The sequence below is a fragment of the Lepus europaeus genome, chromosome 6 (assembly GCF_033115175.1).
Source record: "Lepus europaeus isolate LE1 chromosome 6, mLepTim1.pri, whole genome shotgun sequence".
Classification (NCBI taxonomy): domain Eukaryota; kingdom Metazoa; phylum Chordata; class Mammalia; order Lagomorpha; family Leporidae; genus Lepus; species Lepus europaeus.
The window spans coordinates 58943112-58965680 of NC_084832.1; the positions used below are offsets into that span (position 1 = coordinate 58943112).

General features: G+C 39.0%; 1 protein-coding gene across 2 annotated transcripts in view; it reads left to right on the forward strand.

The window, feature by feature from the left end:
* Nucleotides 1-22569, forward strand: part of COG3 (component of oligomeric golgi complex 3) — a 70203-nt gene that overhangs the window by 12262 nt on the left and 35372 nt on the right. For both annotated transcript variants that reach the window (XM_062194162.1, XM_062194163.1), the window contains exons 2-13: nucleotides 3849-3995; nucleotides 6425-6486; nucleotides 8741-8906; nucleotides 9601-9675; nucleotides 10743-10835; nucleotides 11479-11604; nucleotides 12753-12833; nucleotides 15168-15211; nucleotides 15681-15807; nucleotides 16635-16726; nucleotides 18533-18672; nucleotides 21324-21484. In XM_062194162.1, coding sequence (XP_062050146.1) covers nucleotides 3849-3995; nucleotides 6425-6486; nucleotides 8741-8906; nucleotides 9601-9675; nucleotides 10743-10835; nucleotides 11479-11604; nucleotides 12753-12833; nucleotides 15168-15211; nucleotides 15681-15807; nucleotides 16635-16726; nucleotides 18533-18672; nucleotides 21324-21484 — 1314 coding nt within the window. The remainder of the gene's footprint in view (nucleotides 1-3848; nucleotides 3996-6424; nucleotides 6487-8740; nucleotides 8907-9600; nucleotides 9676-10742; nucleotides 10836-11478; nucleotides 11605-12752; nucleotides 12834-15167; nucleotides 15212-15680; nucleotides 15808-16634; nucleotides 16727-18532; nucleotides 18673-21323; nucleotides 21485-22569) is intronic.

Sequence of the window (22569 nt, forward strand, 5' to 3'; positions counted from 1 at the left end):
CCATTTTGGCTGATTTTTATTGACCTAGCTTCAAGTTCACTGATTATGTCCTTAGCTGTGTTGAGTGTACTGATGGGTCCATTGTAGGTGTTCTTTGCTTTATTTCTAGCATTTCCATTTTACTCTTAGTGGTTTTTATGTTTCTGCTGAGAGTCTATATCTGTTGATGCATCTTATCTGTAAATGCCAGAGCTTTTAACATATAAATCATAATTAATTCAGATTTCTTGTCTGAGAGTTCCAGTATCCAGGTCATCTGGCTATGTTAATTACTTTTATCTCTTTGACAGTTTTTTTCCTTGTTTTATTAGTAATTTTTTATTGAATACTGGACACTAGGTGTAAGACAGTAGAGAAAGAGATTGTAGTATTAATGCCTGGAAATGGCACATTTCTTTTGTTGCCTTGTCAGTGCCAGAGGCTGAGACATTCAGCAATTGAGCTGGCTTGAGACTTTGTTGCTCTAGTTCACTTTGTAACCACTGGTTTAAAATTTCTCTAGAATATCCTTTTGCCTAGGGAGGGCATTAGGTTGCTGTAGGATTTTCTTAATGTTTTCCTGCACCCTCATCTTTTGGCGTGTTCTGTGCCTGCATTTCAGAGGATGTCCCTCTCTCCCAGTGGGTTGCTGCATGCTTGAGAGCCTGGTGGTAGAGGTGATTTCTGTCATCCAGGCCCCGGTCTTAGGCAGACCCTGGTCCCTGGGCGCGCTCACTGATTCTGCCCCACCTCTACCTGCAGGAACTCTAATACTGTGGGCCCTGATGGTTTCTTGCTTGTCCCCAGGGGGTTGCTGTTGTTTTCTCCTTTCACTAACTGTACTAGGAGTTCTTCTGTGCCTTTTCCCCCAGTGTGTTAAGATTTGTTTCCCTGTGGAGAAGGGTCCAGGTGGGACTTGGGACCCTACTTTGCCACATAGCAGCAGCCACTCCCCTGTCCCAGGCCTGCATCACCTTGTTCCCATACTTACTCATGAATGAGCAGAGAAGAGATGATGTGTGTGGGGATGCACTTTCCTTGTGTCTAGCCTTTAGCAATTTGTGAAAGATATTAGCTGAATTACCCACTTGTGTGGCTCCTTTCGTCTGTGACCTGCCACAGGTGAGCCAGTGCTTTCAACCCATCTCTCTCTCTGGAGGTGCCCATATTTCCCCAGCTTTTAAACTTCTTGATGACTGTGCAGCCTCTCCCTGCTGGATTCAGGAACGGTTGTGCTGTTGTAGATCATTTGACTTTATTATTAGGTTACAAGCAGCATCATGTCCAGCTTTCTCCATCCTAGTCTGACTTCCCTGTGTTTTCTGGTATGTTTTTCCCATCTGGGCCTGATCCGTGATGATCCCATCCCGTTAGATTTCTCCTAAGCACTGCTGATAGCATTGTGTCATTAAATTTGCCATGATGTGTTCCTGTAAAACTGTTTCTCTAATACAAGATGATGTTGTAAAGGTGGCTTAATGCCTGTTTTGTTCTCAAGGAGTTTAGATTCAGATTTATAAATTGACTTGCTCTGTTGTTGCTAATAAATAGGAATAATGGAAATTATAATAGCAGTAGCTCAAGCAGCGCTTACAGTGTCAGGTCTTGTGCTAAATGCTTTTTATGTGCAGCGTTGTCTCTCAGGTAGGTCCCTCTCGGCCCTCCCCAGGGGGACAGCTCACGTTGGTGACTGGGGTGGCTCCCCAGAGCAGGTGTGGTGTGGCTTTTCTCAGCTTCCTCCATCCTCCAGCGCTAGTGGCAGCGCCCGATTGCTGGTGCCATGTTAGACTCAAGGTAGAGGCTCACTGGCTTTGAGAGACCCGCTTCTTTTGGGCCATGGTCACTCTTTACTCCGGGATTCCGTGCCTGTTCAGGAAGAGCTTGCCTGGACAAGTGAATTCCTTCCTAAGACACGTTTACCCACATCCAGGCCCCTGGCTCTGAGCCAGACTTACCTGGGGAGAAGACAGATCGGGGACGGCCTTCCTGAACACTCTGCCTGCGTTTCCTAGCTTTCCTAGGAGCCAGTTTCACAGCACCTGTGCTTTCTTCGTCACTCTTTTTTTAAAAAATTTTATTTATTTATTTGAGAGGTAGAGTTACAGAGAGAGAGAGAGGAAGAGACAGAGAGAAAGGTCTTCCTTCCGTTGGTTCACTTCCCAGATGGCGGCAATGGCCGGAACTGCGCTGATCTGAAGCCAGGAGCCAGGAGCTTCCTCCAGGTCTCCCATGCGGGTGCAGGGCCCAAGGACCTGGGTCATCCTCCACTGCCTTCCCGGGCCACAGCAGAGAGCTGGATTGGAAGTGGAGCAGCTGGGTCTTGAATCAGCGCCCATATGGGATGCCGGCGCCGCAGACAGAGGATTAACCTACTGCTATGGCACCGGCTCCTCAAAATACTCTTTAATGTACAGCTACTGCATCTGTGTCAAGTAAGAGAAGAAAGTGAGGATATATAAGCTTTAATGACTTGTCCAATGTCACACAGCTTATAAATGAGAAGGAGTAGGATTCAAACCAGTCTGTGCTATACTGGATTGTAGCATGCCACGAACATGGCCCCATTTGAACCCATACACAAAACCCTATATTTAAAGGCTGTGTTTCTTCTTCTTCCTCTTCTTCTTCCTCTTCTTAAAAGATTTATTTATTTATTTGAAAGTACGAGTTACACAGAGAGAGAAGGAGAGGTAGAGACAGAGAGAGAGGTCTTCCATCCGCTGGTTCACTCCCCAATTGGCCTCAGCTGCTGGAACTGCGCCTATCCGAAGCCAGGAGCCAGGAGCTTCCTCTGGGTCTCCTATGCTGACACAGGGCCCCAAGGACCTGGGCCATCTTCAACTGTTTTCCCAGGCCACAGCAGAGAGCTGTATCAGAAGTGGAGCAGCTGGGACTTGAACCAGCGCTCACATGGGATGCCAGCACTGCAGTCCCAAGCCCCAGGCCACAGCGCCAGCCCCAAGGCTGTATTTCTGAAATAGTGGTACATTTTGCATCTAACTTGTTTTAGCTTTGGAGAGAAAATAGTGTTTTCAGATGAAAAACATCTATATTTAAAAAATAGGGGAAGCAGTTTCCCAAGGTCTTGGGTCGTGTCTTGTGTTGTTGGACCTTAACTCCCTTGAAGTAAGGGCTGAAAACCGGAATTGTAACTGCACAGTTAGGCCTTTTTTCCTTCCTCACTATCCATCTCCCCTTTCTTTTTGACCTAAATAGCTTGCCTCTGTGCCTCCAGGTAAATTAACACCTAGACAGTCTTTAGTAGTGGAAAACTGGAACATGCTGTAGGTCTAATGGTGTCACAGTGAACCTTGTCTGTGGGGTTTTCCGAAATGGATGGGGGACTCAGATTCTTTCTCTTCATTTGTAATTTCAAAATTTGTCAGCAAGGAGGTGTGGGTGAGATGTGGCAGTGGGTGGAAATGGCAGGAGAAGGTGATGTTGGTGGTTAATTCTTGGATGTGACTAGTTAATCTTGGGGTTAGTCAGGCTTTTGTGTTTGATACTGAGGAGGGCGAGCTACCTTCAAGGGCAGACAGCAGAGGTATTGTTGGGTGGTAGCTCACGAAAGGTGCGAGTGAGAAAATGTGTGTGCATTAGCACAGATTCACCACTATTAAAAAGCTAGCTTAAAAATCCTACCTTACTCATGGTGACACATTATTGTCACATTTATTTTTGAGACTAGCATTTAACTTAGAGAGCCCAGTTAAAAGTGTTAGTATTAGAAAGTATTTACAAACCACGTATTATTGAATGGAACATACTACCTTTCTCTTTGAAAGCAGCTGAGATTGAAAATCCAATCTGAAGTTAAGTTCACAGAACTTTCAGATCAATTAAATGTTTTCGTGGCTGTCTTTTTCAAGCTCCCAATTGAAGACTTGTGCAGTTTAACCTCCCAGTCGCTGCCTGTTCAACTGACTTCAATAGTGCCTGAATCTACAGAAGACATTCTCTTGAAGGGTTTCACTTCCTTAGGAATGGAAGAAGAAAGAATTGAAACCGCACAGCAGGTGAATGGCAGTCTCTTTTTTAACGATGTTTGATTATCTGAGCTGTGTAAAGAGAGGGCTAATAAAAGAGGTCATAATTAAAAGTTCTTAACATTTGATAGCATCATTAACACCAAATCTTTCTAGGACATTTTGATCTTGTAGTAACTGTGGCTATTTCTTAAGTGTTTGAAAATAGCCTGTTGCCCAATTATATTTGCAATTTAGACCAAAGTATTATTTTCACGTCTGAATGCTGGTATTATATTTATTAAGGTCTTAATATTTTATGCACTTTTGACTTCCTCCAGTGTATGTCTGTGTTAATCTGTCCCCTCAACATGTCCCCTGTTTGTTGTTAGGTAATTTTTTTTTTTTTAGAAAGTTAAATAATATCTTTAGAAAAACCTTTAGAGTTACAGGCATAGTTCAGAAAGTTCATAGAAAATGAAATTAAAAGTTGTTTATTTTGGTGCAAAAATTTTTAAAATACATGTGTGTGAGGGGCCTGTAGTAAGTTCATGAAAAGTGTATATTTTTTTTTTAAAGATTTATTTATTTATTTGAAAGAGTTACACAGAGAGGAGAGGCAGAGAGAGAGAGAGAGAGAGGTCTTCCATCTGCTGGTTCACTCCCCAATTGGCTACAATGGCCAGAGCTGCGCCGATCCAAAGCCAAGAGCCAGGAGCTTCCACTGGGTCTTTCCATGCAGATGCAGGGGCCCAGAGACTTGGGCCATCTTCTACTATTTTCCCAGGCCATAGCAGAGAGCTGGATTGGAAGTGGAGCAGCCAGGCACGAAAAATGTATATTACTAAAAACTGCATGGGTGCCAGCACTGTGGCGCAGCAGGTAAAGCTGACGCCTGCAGTACCATCATCCCATATGGGCAGAGGTTTGAGTCCGGCTGCTCCACTTCCAATCCATCTTTCTGCTATGGCCTGAGAAAGCAATGGAAGATGGCCCAGGCTCTTGGGCCCCTGCCACCTGCGTGGGAAACCCAGAGGAAACTCCTGGCTTCGGACCGGCCCAGCTCTGGCCATAGCGGCCATCTGGGGAATGAACCAGCGGATGGAAGACCTCTCTCTCTGCCTCTGCCTCTGTCTCTCTGTAGCTCTGATTTTCAAGCAAAAGAAATATTTAAAAAAAAAAAAACTGCATGAATTTCAGGTTTTTTGCACCAGCATAAACTTATCTTTTAATTCTATTTTCCATGAACTTTTTGAAGTACTCTCAGATTTTTCAGTAATTAGCATGTGCAGTGTTCTCTTGGGTTTTGGTTGTTCATAATTACAAATCTAAATGTGTAGCCATTTCTTCAGCCACTTCCCTTGTCTCTTCTTTGTTCCCTGTTAAGAGTCAGAGCTGGGACATTTACCAAGTAACACATAAAGCAAGCACACTGAATTTCGTGGATAGTGAGTTGACAGAGGCAGTCTTGCAAAGCGATGAAGAGCCCAGCTCTTGAGTTAGGGAGACCTGCCTCTGGAAGTCCACTCCATCACAAGTATCTTTGTGAACTTAAGCAAATCACTTACCTTCTTGAGCCTGTAGTTTATTTATCTGTTAAACTAAGATAATTTCATACCCATGTCACAGGTAAAACAATTCATGTAAATTCGCTGTGTGGCCAGCACACAATAAACTCAGTAAATGATAGTCAAGTACAGGCAAGACTGTATGTATGTACCCTTGACATCGAATCCCATTTGAGAATTGTAGAAGGTGATCTTGCACCATGTCTGTGAACTTGTTTAGACTAGAAAAAAAAAAAAAAAAAACAACCTTCTGCATTTAATTCGCATCCACACATCTCTCTTTAAAATGAAACAACTGAATACATTGAGTTATGATAGAATGTACTCATTTTAAGGGTCAACTCCAAGAGTTTTGACAAGTGTATATACTGGTCTCACTACCACTGTGCTTGAGACATAAAGCATTTGTCACCCCAAACAGTTCCTTCAAAGTCAGTCCTCCATCACATCTTTTTAATAATATTTTCCATGACATTGGTGCAAATTCAGGTTTAGTTGATGCCAAAGTTAATGTGCTTACAGCTCTGTGTAATGTTATTTCTGAGTTTGTATTCTCACAGTTACTGTTATATAACATTAATATTGATAATTACCCAAAGCCCTATGTTATATACTCAAAGTTGGCAAGCTTGCAAGTAAGCATTAACTTCTTAGGAAGAAATATGTATTTTTTTACTTATGTACCTTTATTGCTTCTCTTTACTTGATTTGGAAAATGCTAATGGTTTTAATATCCTTTGATTTTTCTAGCATGTTGCTTAGTGTGTGTAAATTCAATTGTGTTCTCCTGGCTTAAAACTATTAAGTCTGATCTCTAAACCATAACACTTAGTGTCTGCCCTTTTGACTTGCTGTTTATTAGCATTTTATCTTTCTTAGTTTGTTGACAATATAATGCTCTTTATTTTTCAGTTTTTCTCATGGTTTGCAAAGCTGCAAACTCAGATGGATCAAGATGAAGGGACTAAATACAGGTATGTGTGGCTCTTGGCTCTTGCATTTGTTGGATATCCTAATTTTTACATCTCAGTCGTCACAAGCATTTAACAATTCATGTCTTTAAAAAAATTAAGGTAAAAAAAACACCCCACAAAAACCCTTCAGCAGTCACTTTTTTTTTAAGAATAGCCAGAAAGAGGATTGAAGATTTAGGTCATTAAAACTGGTATTAAAATTTCCTTTGGGGTGGTGGTTAAGATGCTACTGGGTACGCCTACATCCTATATTGAAGTGCCTAGTTTTGAGTCCTGGTTGCAGGTCTGATCCAGCTTACTGCTAATGTACATCCTAGGAAGGCAGCAGGTGATGGCTCAAGTACTTGGATCCCTGCCACCTGTGTGGGAGACCGGGCATTCCTGGCTCCTGGCTTTGGATTACCGCTGCCTTGGCTATTGAGAGCGTTCAGAGGGTCTCCGTCTTTTGCTCTTTCCCTCTTTCACTTTCTCCATCTTTCAAATAAATTGATTAGATACATTTTTTAAATATTTTATTTAGTAAATATAAATTTCCAAAGTACAGTTTATGGATTACAATGGCTTCCCCCCCCCCCCCCCCCATAATTTCCCTCCCACTTGCACCCCCCCCATCTCCCGCTCCCTCTCCCATTCCATTCACATCAAGATTCATTTTCAATTATCTTTATATACAGAAGATCGATTCAGTATATATTAAGTAAAGATTGCATCAGTTTGCACCCACACAGAAACACAAAGTGTAAAATACTGTTTCAGTACTAGTTATAGCATTACTTCACATTGGACAACACATTAAGGACAGATCCCACCTGAGAAGTAAGTACACAGTGACTCCTGTTGTTGACTTAACAATTTGACACTCTTGTTTATGGTGTCAGTAATCTCCCTAGGCTCTAGTCATGAGGTGCCAAGGCTATGGAAGCCTTTTGAGTTCACCGACTTCCATCTTATTCTGACGGGGTCATAGTCAAAGTGGAAGTTCTCTCCTCCCTTCAGAGAAAGGTACCTCCTTCTTTGATGGTCCCGTTCTTTCCACTGGGATCTCACTCACAGAGATCTTTCATTTAGGTCTTCTTTTTTTTTTTTTTTCCCCCAGAGTGTCTTGGCTTTTCATGCCTAAAATAAATACTCTCATGGGCTCTTCAGCCAGATCCAAATGCCTTCAGGGCTGATTCTGAGGCCAGAGTGCTATTTAGGACATCTGCCATTATGTGAGTCTGCTGTGTCTCCCACTTCCCATGATGGATCGTTCTCTCCCTTTTTGATTCTATCAGTTTAGTATTAGCAGACACTAGTCTTGTTTGTGTGATCCCTTTGACTCTTAGACCTATCAGTATGATCAATTGTGAACTGAAATTGATCACTTGGGCTAGTGAGATGGCATTGGTACATGCCACCTTGATTTGATTGTATTGGAATCCCCTGGCACATTTCTAACTCCACCATTTGGGGCAAGTCCGATTGAGCATGTCCCAAATTGTCATCTCCTCCCTCTCTTATTCCCACTCTTATATTTAACAGGGATCACTTTTCGGTTAAAAATTTAAGATTAGATACATTTTTTTATACAGGGTTATATTGTAATCAGTAGTATGGAGGGACAGATACTTCTTTTTCAGTAATCCCAGTAGGAATTTTATAGGAGTTCTAAGAGGTATTTGTGGCTTTCTTTAGAAGGAGACACATCCCCAAGAGACTTCAAGGATGAGCACCTAGATTGAGTGTTATTATGTAGTTTTGTTGGTATATAGTGGTGGCATGGGGAAAATGGCAGGGTACAGTTTCTAGCTGATTTGGGGGTTATGGGTTGAGCCTTTATACTGTTAACATCCATTGGTGCTTTCTTTGGCATTTGATCCCATTTAATGTTCATAGCAATGCATTAGGAAAAATTTATCTCAAAGGTAGAAGTGATCTGAAGGGACTGACCTTATCTTGTGCAGTGGGATGTGTGCAGTGTCTCAGTCTTCGAAAGTTGAGCCAGCAAGTTACTGACTTACATTTGAAAAGACAGATTATGGCTTCAAGGCCAACTTCCTTTTGTTGCTTATGGTATCAGTGATTTGCCTTCTTAATTGGAATAGTTTATGACATAGCTTTTGCTCCGTTTTATTAATATAATCAACTTTTGTAAGTAGGTTGAACTTCCTCCTGAAATTCAAACATTTTGGGAAAATTGAGACTTTGTTATTTATTGACTGTGCTTACTGGGGGAAAATATTATTGCCAATCCCCTTTTGATTCTGTTTTCTAGACAGATGAGGGATTACTTGTCTGGGTTTCAGGAGCAGTGTGATGCCATATTGAATGATGTGAACAATGCTCTTCAGCATCTGGAGTCTTTGCAGAAACAGTATCTTTTTGTGTCCAATAAGACAGGAACCCTACACGAAGCCTGTGAACAGCTCCTAAAAGAACAGGTAATTTGCAGTAGGAGAGAGGGTCAGTGATTATCCTTGATATGTTACATAAAGCTTTATTTAAATATTTGTATGTATTTAGGTAGATGAACACAATTTATTTTTAGTGTTCTTAATTTCTCCAAGTACGGATTGGACAGTGCCGTGTTTGACAGCCTGTGCTAAGCACGCAGATTGTGAGATTTACAGCCTTCTTTTATTCTAAATAAACTTCCATGAACAGGGCCAAGGCAGGGGCTCCTATGTGCTGAGCTGTTAGGGCTCAGTACAGTTTCAGCGTGTAGTGGTTACGTTAGTTTGTTCAGTCTGCTCTTGATTATTGCCACTTGTCAAACAAGCATAGCGATTTTGTATCATTAGTGGGATTTATGAAAATAGCAATTGATAGGGTTGTACTTAAACTTGTAACTTAGATGTAGAGGATTTAAGTTACTATATTTATCTCAGAATTTTCTCTAAATATAGTTTTGTGTTTTTAAATGGGATCATTTATTATTTTATAAAAAGATCATATGGAATTTACTATACTTTTTGCCTACTTTATGATTGCAGAAATATTTGAGCATTATTCTGAAATTATATATCTGATATAAGTTTATATGTCTAATCTAAACCTATTCAGTATAATTTTGAGAATGGAATGTTGATTTTCATATTCTTATAATAACTGATTTTTCTCTTTTAAAAATGCAAGTCGGAACTTGTTGATTTAGCTGAAAACATTCAACAAAAGCTTTCCTATTTTAATGAATTGGAAACTATTAATACAGTAAGTGTATTTTACTTTTGTAAAAAAAAGTTAATTATTTTTGCTTTGCATTTCCCCTTAGTATAATCTTTAAACTTATGCTTGGTTTGAGTGATATTTTATCTTAGTAGTTTGCTTGCTGGTAGATAATTGTATTTGTAGCTAATTGAGATACCATTATCAATTCAGTTTTTTTGAATGTGATTTAAGTAATATTTCTTAAATTGAATAACTGTTTAAATCTCTGTATTGGTTACCTCTAATTACCTTATTTGTAAGCTGTGAAGAAGATTGTAAGAAATCACTTTTAAATCTTGCTGTAGTTATGTTACTATGACAGTAGTTAAAACATTTTTTAAACTAATTTTAGTGTTTAGTTTAAAGAAAAGTAATCTTTGTAACATATACATGTATGCCAAATAGCAGCCCCACAAAGACTGCTGTGTAAATTACATTTTTATATGTTTCTGATGTATAAATCAGTCCTAATAGTTACATTTAAATCATGTTATTAAAATCATTAAACTAATCGTAATTACTGTGATTTACTAAAGGCACAGAAGTAAAACCAGTTGCTAGTTAACAGTGGAATGCAATAGGAAGTAGTTCATTGCCAAGCTGTTTGTATGTTGACATAAGAAATAATTGGTAATAATTTACTTTCATAGTATGACTGCTAAACATGATATGACTGCCAGTTAACCCTTTAAGAAAATCTCCAGTGTTTGAAAATGGAAAAATTATGTATGTTGTAAAGTACTAGAAAGTGGGAAATCTAGGTATTTGATGCCTTATTTCAATATAACATTGTACAGTGGAATACTATAAAATTGCTAATTCATGAAGAGCCCCATTAAATCATATTTGGAATAAGCTGGATTAAAATCAGTATTTTTTGCTATTTGTCCCTTTATTGTTGCATATGGCCTACGTTTGAGGATATCTTGATGACTTTTAATATGTATTGTAAAGAAATTAGTCAACTGGGTTACATCTTAAAGGAAAATATGCTAATTCTAGGCCATAATTTTCAACTTTTATCTATATTCCTTTTTTCTGTGAATTAATATTTTTTTTCTCCTTTAAAGAAATTGAATTCTCCAACATTGTCTGTGAATAGTGAAGGATTTATACCTATGCTGGCCAAGTTAGATGATTGTATAGCATATATCTCCTCTCATGTAAGTTACGATTTTTTTATATTTTTAAGAAATCTTAATTCCTATTATATCACTTCTTGTGCTGTAAAGTCATTATTTTGCCTGAAGGGAAAAATATATGTTGGTAACTTTTTGAAGAAAAATTAGTCAATCTTAGTCATTGCCAGTAATATAAGTGGACTTCTGGCTTCTTAGGCCACCCTTGCAGTGGAAAGGTTCCTGACTGACTGATCTTTGTCCCCTCAAAGAATCAGTCATTTTTAAAATGTTGATGCCTGACATGTTAGGTATTTCTTTGGTAATAGAAAGGAGGGGACAGGCCATTTAATTCAATCACTTTTTCTCTCTACCCCCTGAGGACTTATTGCTATGTTTATTTCCCCCAAGTCCTAGCCTTACATATTGGCCATGAAGCTCACAGGGTATTGAAAGTATCTTTTGGTAACAAGTGCAAATATTGATTGAGTCCTTACCTTGTGCCAGACCCACGGGATTTGGTTGCAACTAAACAGGCACAGCATTATCTTGTGGAGCTTATGATGTGCATAACCCTTTTTTGTACTTTATATATTGCTTTATGTAAAGAGTGCTGGATTTTCCTGAAAAGCTTGCATTTTGGTCAGTGTTTGTTTCCTCTTTCTAAATCTTTCTCTTTCCTTTCAAGCCTAATTTTAAAGATTATCCTGTATATTTGCTGAAGTTTAAACAATGTCTTGCTAAAGCTTTGCACCTTATGAAGACGTATACTGTGAACACACTGCAGACCCTCACCAATCAGCTACTGAAAAGGGTGAGTTCGCTGTGCTCACGAACAGGTGGTTCCCTGTTTTTGATTCATTCGTCCTCCATAATCTTTTCCTGCGATTAGTGCTTTGTAATTCCAGAAAAATTGTACCTCTTGTAGTAAGTACTGCAGTTTTATTTATGATAGGAAAAATGGCCATATTATAAATGTCTTATAATAATACTTAGCAGACAAGAATATAGTACCATATGATAGTAAAATAAATTATAAACTGTGTCATTTAAAATATTTCTGTCTTTTACATGAAGGAAATACACTAAAATAGTAAAAAATAGTTTTGTCTGAGTGGTGGGATATGATGGCTAAAATTTTTAATGATTTCCCATATTTAGGCAGCATATTTTTACCAAATACCTCCTAATGTTTGGTATTGTATTGGGAACTATGGGTTAGCAAAAAGAAGCTGGTAAGGTCCCCGCTCTTGTGGAGTTTAGTGACTAATTAGTTAGTTACAGTTTGGAATAGGTACTAGGTGGTAAATTAGCAATGTCAGCTTAGAAAATGAGACTAGAGCTAATTAGGATGGTCATTGAGTGTACTTCTCTCCTAAGAAAATCAAACCATAAAATTGGCTGATTGTTTTAAAGCATGGTTTGTAAGGAATATGGAGTATCTTCCTGGACTTCGAATTTAAAGCCATTGGTTTTTGAGTTCCATCATCGTAGTCACATTGTTTTAGTTAATTTAACAGCCAGACTATGTATTTTCTAGTTTGTAAAATTTCAGCAAATTTAGGAAACTATTATCAGTTAGTCCCTACTGTGTGCCAGTGCTGCAGAAAACCTCTGTGAGTATGTGTTAGGGTAATTTATTGGAGGTAGTGAATGTCAGAGAGGTTGAGTAGTTTAGTCCATGTCCTATGTTCAGAAAGTGACAGAGTAAGGAAACTGAATTTGGGTCTGTTTACTGTCAAAATTAGGGTAACATGAGCAAATTTTACCCGTAGAAGGAAGAAAGATGACAATTCTTTGGTTTCTCATTTGTAACAATAAAGTTTAATTGGAGATTTTTTCTGTGTTCTTTTGATTGGTATGGAGACCACGCAGTAGTCATATGAAATGGTATCACATTTTCTGAACAATTATTTGTTTGCTAATTATCTTCTTTTGCTGTTCTCCCTCATGTTTCTATAGGATCCTTCCTCTGTACCTAATGCAGACAATGCCTTCACACTATTTTATGTGAAATTTCGAGCTGCTGCCCCTAAAGTCAGAGTAAGTCTATTCCATAAATAAGAGATTGCTGTGACATTTATTTAACCAGCACTTTTGAAGGCCTGTTGTGTGTTAAGCCCTTTGCTTGTACCAAAGAAATGAACAGAGATGAAAGGCAGGCATTGTTCTTCCGCATCACAGCAGGGTCTCTTAGACACGTGTCCTAGGTGCTGGCAGCCCATGGAGCAGGAAGCACTCAGCTCTCTGTGATGCCCAGAGAAGGTTTCTATTTGAAAGTGATGGTTGGGTTTAAAAAGCTTGGTTTTGTAAGTGGACTTGGGGAGTTGATAAGGATAGTTTATATCCTTATAAGCAAAGTTGTATACAAAAGATAAGCATTTTAGGAGAACCCCGTATAATTTGTTATGACTGAAACACATGACGTTAGAGGGGTGTGATGAAAAAGACGACAAGAAAGGGTTGTTGCAAGTCATGCTAGTTCAGAAAAAATGGAGAACCTATGAAGTGTGTTACACAGGAGGGTAATTTGGTTAGACTTGCCATTTCATAAGTTTAAGAACGTGTATTATAGGGGCCATTGTTGTGGTGTAGTGGGTTAAGCCAATGCTTGTGAACCAGTATCCCATATTGGAGCACTGGTTTGAGATCTGACTGCTCCACTCCTGATCCAGTTCCCTGCTGATTCATCTGGGAAAGCAGTGGACAATGACTTGGGCCCCTGCCACCCACATGAGAAACCAGGATGGAATTCCACGCTCCTGATTTTGGCCTGTCCTGTACCTGGCTGTTGTAGCCATTTAGAAAACCAGCAAATGGAAGATCAATCCCTCTCTCTCTGTCTCATTCTCTCTCTCTCTCTTTGTCTGTTTCTCTCTGTGTAACTCTGCCTTTCAGATAAAATGAATAGAAGTCTACCAAAAAAGATACATTACCAAAATATATATAAGTGCACCAAGGACTTAAATATGAAAATTGTAAGTAGACCAATCAGTCAATCATAAAAAAGCCAGAAAACTAGAAAAAATTATTGGAAAGAATATGGAGAAAAAGATCAAGGATATGAAAATTAATTTTCTGGATTTTAAGCAGCAAAAGCAGAAAATGGAAAGAATATTTGTTGTAGTTTTTTTTTTTTTAAGATTTATTTATTTATATGAAAGAGTTACATAAAGAAGGGGCAGAGAGAGAGGAAGAGAGAGAGAGGTCTTCCATTTGCTGGTTCATTCCCCAGTTGGCCACAACGGCCGGAGCTGTGCCGATCCAAAGCCAGGAACCAAGAGCTTCTTCTGGGTCTCCCATTTGGGTTCAGGGGCCCAAAGACTTGGGCCATCCTCTGCTGCTTTCCAAGGACATAGCAGAGAGTTGGATCGGAAGTGGAGCAGCCGAAACTCAAACTGGCGGCAATATGGGATGCCGGCACAAAGGCGGCGGCTTTACCCACTGTGCCACTGTGCCACAGTGCCGGCGCCTGTAGATAGGTTTTAAGAGATTAATATTTTTAATGTCTTATAAGTGCTTTTAAAGCAGTATAAGACAGATGAATATTTAATATAAAATGACCAGATTGCTCATAGAAAATAATGAAAGTATGTCTAAATTAAGGTTAATGGCATGTTTTATCTGTCTGAAATTGGCAGATTAATACATAACAGTGCTTTTGAGTTTCTGGCTAGATAGGCAGTACTGTTGATAGGGATGTAAATGAATTCCTTTCTGAAAAACATTTCAGGTGACTAGATCAAAAAACTGTAAGAATACATTTCTCTTTTGACTTGGTGTGTTGAGTTCTTCACCCGAGAGATTAGCACTGTTACTACACCAATGTTATGTGGTAGGAAGTAGAAACTCAGAAGTGAACCAGCTTGCATGGGCTCAAACAGCTACTAAATACGTAGGCACTTGAACCCTGTGGTATCACTCCAGGCTTTTAACCAACAGGCTGTTATTCTTTTGGAAATAACCTAAATGTCTAACAGTGAAGAATGGTTGACTTATGGTATATTCAACCTTTTGGGATATTATGTAGCTATTGCACATGTTTTTTAAAATTTTTTTTTGTGATATTGAACAGATTTAATATAGTTTATAGATACAATTCTAAGAAAAAGTATGCTTTTTGTCCCTCCCTTTCCATCTCTTTCTAATGCTGAATATATAGCATAATTCCAATTTTACTGAAAAAAATATATAGTAATTGTGGATATAGAAAGACTAAAAGAAAATTACTGCAATGGTAACTGTTATTTTTATGATTTTTAACTATTTTATATTTATAGTTTTTCTAAGTGAGCATGTAATACTATTGAATCAAGTAATAAAGAGTATAATTAAAGCAGATGGATTTTTAATGTATATTTCTTGTTTATTCTGTAGACTCTTATTGAACAAATAGAGCAACGATCTGAAAACATACCTGAGTGAGTACTAGAAGTTCTTTTGATTTCCTTACGATGACCTTCCTTTTGAGTACTGCTTTTCCAAATCTAGTTGCATCACTATTTTCTGAGCAGTTCCCTTTTGACTTGTTCATGTAGCGTGCAACTTATTTTGGGGAGCAAATCACAAACCTGACTTAGCAAATTTATATGGCAATATTGTTTTCTTCTCATTTGTGCAGAGTTGAGAACCCAATTCTTGGAAGAGAAATCTTTTTTTTTTTTTTTTTTTTTTTAGCATATAAAGCTTAAGGCACCACGATGTACCATGGGTTGTTATTGTTTGATTTCTCTATTTCTTTTATGTGGGCAGATAAGAGCAGGCTCTCAGAGCCTTAGAGGTTCAGTCACCTATTCTGGGATTTAAAATCAGATTTCATTTTCATATCTTTTGAAATCAAAACTTGGGAAATCAAAAGTTCATACTCTATTCTCATTTGCATTCTGTCAGATACCAACAGCTGCTGAGTGATATCCACCAATGTTACCTTGATCAGCGGGAGCTGCTTTTGGGCCCTAGTATTGCTTGTACTGTCACAGAGCTAACCAGCCAAAACAACAGAGATCATTGTGCCTTGGTAAGTGTCTGCTTGTTTGGTTTAATGTTAAACTTTCTTTTGAGCTAGTTTGTACCTAAAAGCTATTCCTATGTATAATTTTACCTTTCATATCAAGAAACTAAAAATAACTTTTTTCAGTTTTGACAGAAGTTATTGATTAGTCTTATTCAATTTTGCAAAATATTCTTACTTTTATTTGTTTTTTAAGTTATGAACATTCACAAATAAGTATTGTTCCTTGGAAGATGAAGTTTCAAAGGTTGTGGATTTACATTGACAATTTAATTTTGGCTTAGCCTGCTGCAGAAGTGCTTTTTGGTTTTAGTGTGATTTTAGTTCATACTTTAGAAAATTACATAAGGATTCTTTTTTTTAAATACTCCCTTTCTACTGAAAAAATAATTTGTGTTTATTTTAAAAAGTTTAGAAATTTGTAAGAAGAAAATAAAAATCCTATAGTCCCATTTTGTAGTAACCCTTTGGAAACCAACCACTGTTTTTAATAAGTTGTTTTATATACATATATGTGGATACTTTAGAAAGTTCAAGGAAAACTAGAATAAAAAGTAAGTTTATTTTGGTACAAGTTTTTGAAATCCATGCATAATTCTTTCATAATGTGCATTTTTTGCATGAACTTTCTAAAGTATCCTCATTTGCATAGATTTCATTTTTTCGACCCAATATAAGCTTATCTTTTTTTTAATCCCATTGTCCATGAACTTTTTGAAGATTCTTTGTATATACCTAATATCTTTGCAAATAAAGTGTAGACAGACTATTTCATAAGTGCTGGAACTATTGTATTTCTTTAACTGCGAATGATATGTGTTTCTCTCCTGCAGGTTCGCAGTGGCTGTGCCTTTATGGTCCATGTATGCCAGGATGAACATCAGCTTTACAATGAATTTTTTACAAAACCCACATCAAAATTAGAGTAGGTATTACATGGACTCTGTTATTGATATATTTAATTTGTTGGTGACCATAATGGAATAATATAGGTGTTAACTCTAGTTAACTGCAGTGTTTTTTTTTTTTTTTTTTGCTCATGTGTGTTTAGGTGGGACAGTAGTTAATTTCTTAAACATGTAGTTTAAGGCCAACATGTTTTCAATATTTTTTGGAGACATTGTATGATAATAAGAATTCCATGCAGGCGTCTAATAACTCCTGGAATCTAGATCCCCTTATCTCCACCAAGTATAATGATTTCTTCTAGATAAAAAATTCTGTGATTTGAACTAAGGAAAGATACTTAAAAAATACAGATGATATTTAATAACCTTAGTTTTTCTCAAAATGTCTTTCAGATCCCCTGTTAATTTCAGTTTTTTTCATGATGGCTTTTTTGATTTTTGCAAAGATTCTAAGATTATGACTCTTAGAATAAGGAAGAGAAAAGTGTTTAATTATTTTGATTGAGGTGATCACTTTTGATGAAAAATTTTTTTTTAAATTAATTAATTAATTTATTTTTTGACAGGCAGAGTGGACAGTGAGAGAGAGATAGAGAGAAAGGTCTTCCTTTGCCATTGGTTCACCCTCCAATGGCCGCCGCGGCCAGCGCGCTGCGGCCGGCGCACCGCGCTGATCCGATGGCAGGAGCCAGGTGCTTAAATATTTTAAATAGAAGAGTACTATTGACAATATAAAGAGTATTGACAACTTGATTTTTTTTCTCTTTAAGTGTTTAAAGTTTCTCAAAATACTTGGTATATGTCCAGAGTACTTTGAGTTTTAACTAAATCTGTAAGTATTCAAGAATTTTGAACCTGTGTTGCCTGGAAACAGAGGATACAAGAGTACTTTGATAAAGTGCATGGAAAAATGAAATTAAGATGAATTGTTTTTTGCTGCAAAAAGATTTGAAGCCATGCATAGAGGTTTTTTTTTTTTTTTTTTTGTTTTGTTTTGTTTTTTTCTTTTTGACAGGCAGAGTGGACAGTGAGAGAGAGACAGAGAGAAAGGTCTTCCTTTGCCGTTGGTTCACCCTCCAGTGGCCGCCACGGTTGGCGTGCTGCAGCCGGCGCACTGCACTGATCCGAAGGCAGGAGCCAGGTGCTTCTCCTGGTCTCCCATGGAGTGCACTTGGGCCATCCTCCACTGCACTCCCTGGCCACAGCAGAGAGCTGGCCTGGAAGAGGGGCAACCGGGACAGAATCCGGTGCCCTGACCGGGACTAGAACCCGGTGTGCCGACGCCGCAAGGCGGAGGATTAGCCTATTGAGCCGTGGCACCGACCTCAGATTTTTTTCTTTTAAAACACACTTTCATGAACTTTTAAAGACCCCCCCCCAATCATGTGTACATAGATCTCAGTTTTTTTGTGTGTGTCAAAATTAACTTACTGTTTACTCCCATTTTTCATGAACTTTTTGAAATATCCTCACACCATTTGATTCACAGTGAAATAGAATAGAAAATATAATTGAATCTACTAAATAATTTGTATTGTTTTTGACAGGACATACACCAAATTGTTATGGAAATAAATAAAAGTTCTGATAGGTTTGGGAGCAGCTATTTGAACTGATGGCCATGGTTGCTTATTGATTCTGAGATTTTAAACCAAAAATTTACAGAATTGTTTTCAGCCTTTTCTCATTCTCTAATGTTCTTGGATACTACTTTTTAATAGATACTGTTTTTATCAACTGGAAGAAATCAGTGATTCTTTTGAGCTACTGGAAAATCCTGAAAGGGTTACTACTAATGACCATGTTTTGTTCTCTCATTTTAGTGAACTTTTGGAGAAACTGTGTGTGTCATTGTATGATGTCTTCAGGCCATTGATCATTCATGTTATTCACCTAGAGACTCTGTCAGAACTTTGTGGGATTCTGAAAAATGAGGTCCTTGAAGATCACGTACAGAACAATGGTAAATAAGTAGAAGTGGTCATTTTAAAGTCTTTTCAATTACAACTATAGCTCAGTGAATTTGAAAAGAATTTAGGTTCTCCTCTCCCACCCCTGCCCCCAAATATATAAACTTAATAGTTGAAACATCTGTTCTTGCTTTGCCTTGTTTTGAATAAAGATGTACCTTATTCAGCAACTAAAGGTACAAATAAGGAAGGAATTTTAAAATCTGGGCAAAATTATGGGGCCTGCGCTGTGGCATATAGTAGGTGCTGGCATCTTATGTGGGCGCTGGTTCTTGTCCTGGCCTGCTCTTCTTCCAATCCAGCTCTCTACTTATAGCCTGGATAAGCAGCAGAGGATGGCCCAAGTGCTTGGGCTCCTGCGTCCCGGTGTGGGAGACCCGGAGGAGGCTCCTGCTCTTGGCTTTGAATCTACCCAGCTCTGGCTGTTGCGACCGTTTGGAGAGTGAACCAGTGGATGGAAGACATTTATCTCTGTCTGGAACTCTACCTCTCAAATAAATAAATACAATCTTTTTAAAAAATTTAGCAAAATTAATAATAAAATAATTACAGTCACTTTTCTTTTTGCCATCTGGAATCTGGAGACCAGTAACCATCAATTTTGGAATAGGCATTTCTAGTACACTGTTCCAAAATATGTGAAGTCGTCTACTGTATCACATACTTTTAAAAAAAATTATTTATTTATTTGGAGGCGGAGTTATAGAGAGGCAGAGGCAGAGAGAGAAAGAGATCTTCCATTTGCTGGTTCACTCCCCAGATGGCTGCAATGGCCATAGCTGCGCTGATCCAAAGGCAGGAGCCAGGAGCTTCTTCCGGGTCTCCCACGTGGGTGCAGGGGCCCAAGGATTTGGGCCATCTTCTACTGCTTTCCCAGGCCATAGCAGAGCGCTGGATCAGAAGTGGAGCCATCAGGACTTGAACTTCTGCCCATATGGGATGCCGGCACTGCAGGTAGCGGCTCTATCCACTATGCCACAGCGCTGGCCTCTATATTGCGTATTTTTGATTAAAGTACAGTAATTATTTAGCATGCATATATAGTAACAATTTGTCTTTTTGAAATTAGAAAAGCTTTTCTCGGGAATAGCTATACATTATCCATTTGATACATTCTTCAATGTTTTATTTTATTGTTATCAAGAACATGGTTTTCCTAATGGTACTTAGGTGCCTTTAAGAAATACCCTTCAAGGAATCATTTTACTGGCAGTGTTTATTATCCTCACTTGGCTTTCACTAGGAGATGCTATGAGTTTATGATGTTCTAAAGTTTTTCTTCTACATTTGCTTCATTCTGAGATGTATACTTTTTTTCACATTAAGGCTTCTGCATTTAAGATGATTTCCAAATTAATGTGAATATTATACGTGATCATCTAGCGTCTTTAGTCTTCTAGCCCTTGGAAAGCTGTTCCTGAATTACTCATGTGTCTTAACATTGATGGCATCTTAGTGATAAAGAAATACTAAATGAACTCATGTCTGATTTTATCTCTCACTTATTTTCCTTTGTGAAAATGTTAAATCACTTAATAGCTGTAGGAATCAATTTATTTGTAGAATGGGGATTCTAATAACCAAATTAATAAACTGCCTTAGCTGTCTCATAGGATTTGTCTAAAGCTATATGAAATATCTCTTAAAGAGCACGAAGCATTTTTAAAACTCGGAGTTTTTTATTCAAGTTAGTAGTAGACATAATTTCACAGAATCTCAGAGAAGAGGTGTAAGAGCAAATACATGGGGCCCGGCGCTGTGGTGTAGTAGGTAAAGCTGCCATCTTTGGTGCTGGCATCCCATATTGTCGCCAGTTCAAGTCCCGGCTGCTCCACTACCGATCTAGCTTTCTGCTGTGGCCTGGGAAAGCAGTGGAAGATGGCCCAAGTCCTTGGGGCTCTGCACCCGTGTGGAGGACCCGGAAGAAGCTCTTGGATCCTGGCTTTGGATTGGCGCAGCTCTGGCCGTTTTGGCCAACTGAGGAGTGAACCAGCGGATGGAAGACCTCTCTCTCTGCCTCTCCTTCTCTCTTTGTATAACTCTGACTTTCAAATAAATAAATAAATCTTTAAAAAAAATAGTAAATATATTTCCCAATTTTAGAACTGGAGAAATTGAAAGAAATTTATTAAACTAAGATCAAATCATACTGAAACAGAATACAGCCATGGTTTGTTTGTTTGTTTGTTTGTTTGTTTCTTTTTTTTTTAAAGATATACTTATTCATTTGAAAGGCAGAGTTGGAGAGAGGGAGAGCCAGAGAGATCTTCCATCTGCTGGCTCACTCCCCAAACGGGCCACAAATGGCTGGGCCTGGGCCAGGCTGAAGCCTGTAACTCCAGCTGGGTCTCTCATGTGGGTACAGGGACCAAAGGACTTGGGTCATCTTCCGCTGCTTTCCCAGGCTTGTTAACAAGGAACTGGATTGGAAGTAGAGCAGCCAGGACTTGAACCGGTGCCCATATGGGATGCCAGCATCACAGGTGGCAGCATAATTCACTACACGACAATACTGGCCCTCATAGCCATAGTTGCTGCAGCAAATATGTGTCATACTATTTCTGAGCAACTTAGTGACATCTTTACTTGTTGTAAAGAAATGACTTCTAAATCTAAAGGCAGGAATGATCCATCTTTCTTGCAGCTGAACAGCTGGGAGCATTTGCAGCTGGAGTAAAGCAGATGTTGGAAGATGTGCAGGAGCGGCTCGTCTACCGAACCCATATCTACATTCAGACAGACATCACTGGCTACAAACCAGCCCCTGGAGACCTGGCCTATCCCGAGAAGTTAGTCATGATGGAGGTAAGCTCTCCTGACTCGGTCTCCTGCCTTTCCCTCACACGTTTGGTAAACTAGGAATTTTCTTTTTAAGTTCTCCCTTAAAATGTAAAATCGACATAAACTGGCTGTAATAGCATAGGAAATAAAATTTTAAGAAATTGAGCAGTGGCCGGTGCCGCGGCTTAATAGGCTAATCATCCGCCTTGCGGTGCCAGCACCCCAGGTTCTAGTCCCGGCCGGGGCACTGATTCTGTCCCAGTTGCCCCTCTTCCAGGCCAGCTCTCTGCTGTGGCCAGGGAGTGCAAGTGGAGGATGGCCTAAGTGCTTGGACTCTGCACCCCATGGGATACCAGGATAAGCACCTGGCTCCTGCCATTGGATCAGCGCGGTGTGCCGGTTGCTGCGCGCCAACCGCGGCGGCCATTGGAGGGTGAACCAACGGCAAAAGGAAGACCTTTCTCTCTGTTTCTCTCTCACTGTCCACTCTGCCTGTCAAAAAAAAAAAAAAAAAAAAAAAAAAAAGAAATTGAGCAGAATAATTAGTTAGGTTGTCTTTCCTTCAGTGTGAGTTTTAGAAACGTTCTATTCAGTTCTCTCCCCTTTGTCAGGAAGTATGCATTCTCTATTAAATCTGTGCTCCCTGTGAATCCTCTTTTCCTTTCTAAGTGGCACATAGAGGGTTGATGACAGGAGCCACTGTGGCTGAGGGTGATGACGTAGCTCTGTGTCTTGCTGTCCTGAAACCCTGGAGGCCATCTCCTCACTGGGATTCCAGGTGGAGGTCCAGTTTACAGTTTGAAGACTTGGGTTTATCTGAAGACACCAGGATAGTGTTATAGGATGTGCCACGTTATGGACTTGTCTGATGGTTTCATTTTGCTTAGATTTACATTAAATTTTTTTCCCCCAAGAATATATCACATAGCCAATGTACTTTTGATTTCATTACATCAAAGGCACATAATACCAGGTTGTTCCACTAATGGTTAGGGTGGTGGTTGCTAGTACTGTTCATCGTAAAAGCATGTCTTTCCCTTTATAATTAATATGTAATTGTGGGATGATACTTGGAGATCCTATGAATGGTTTTAGAATCTGCTGATGGT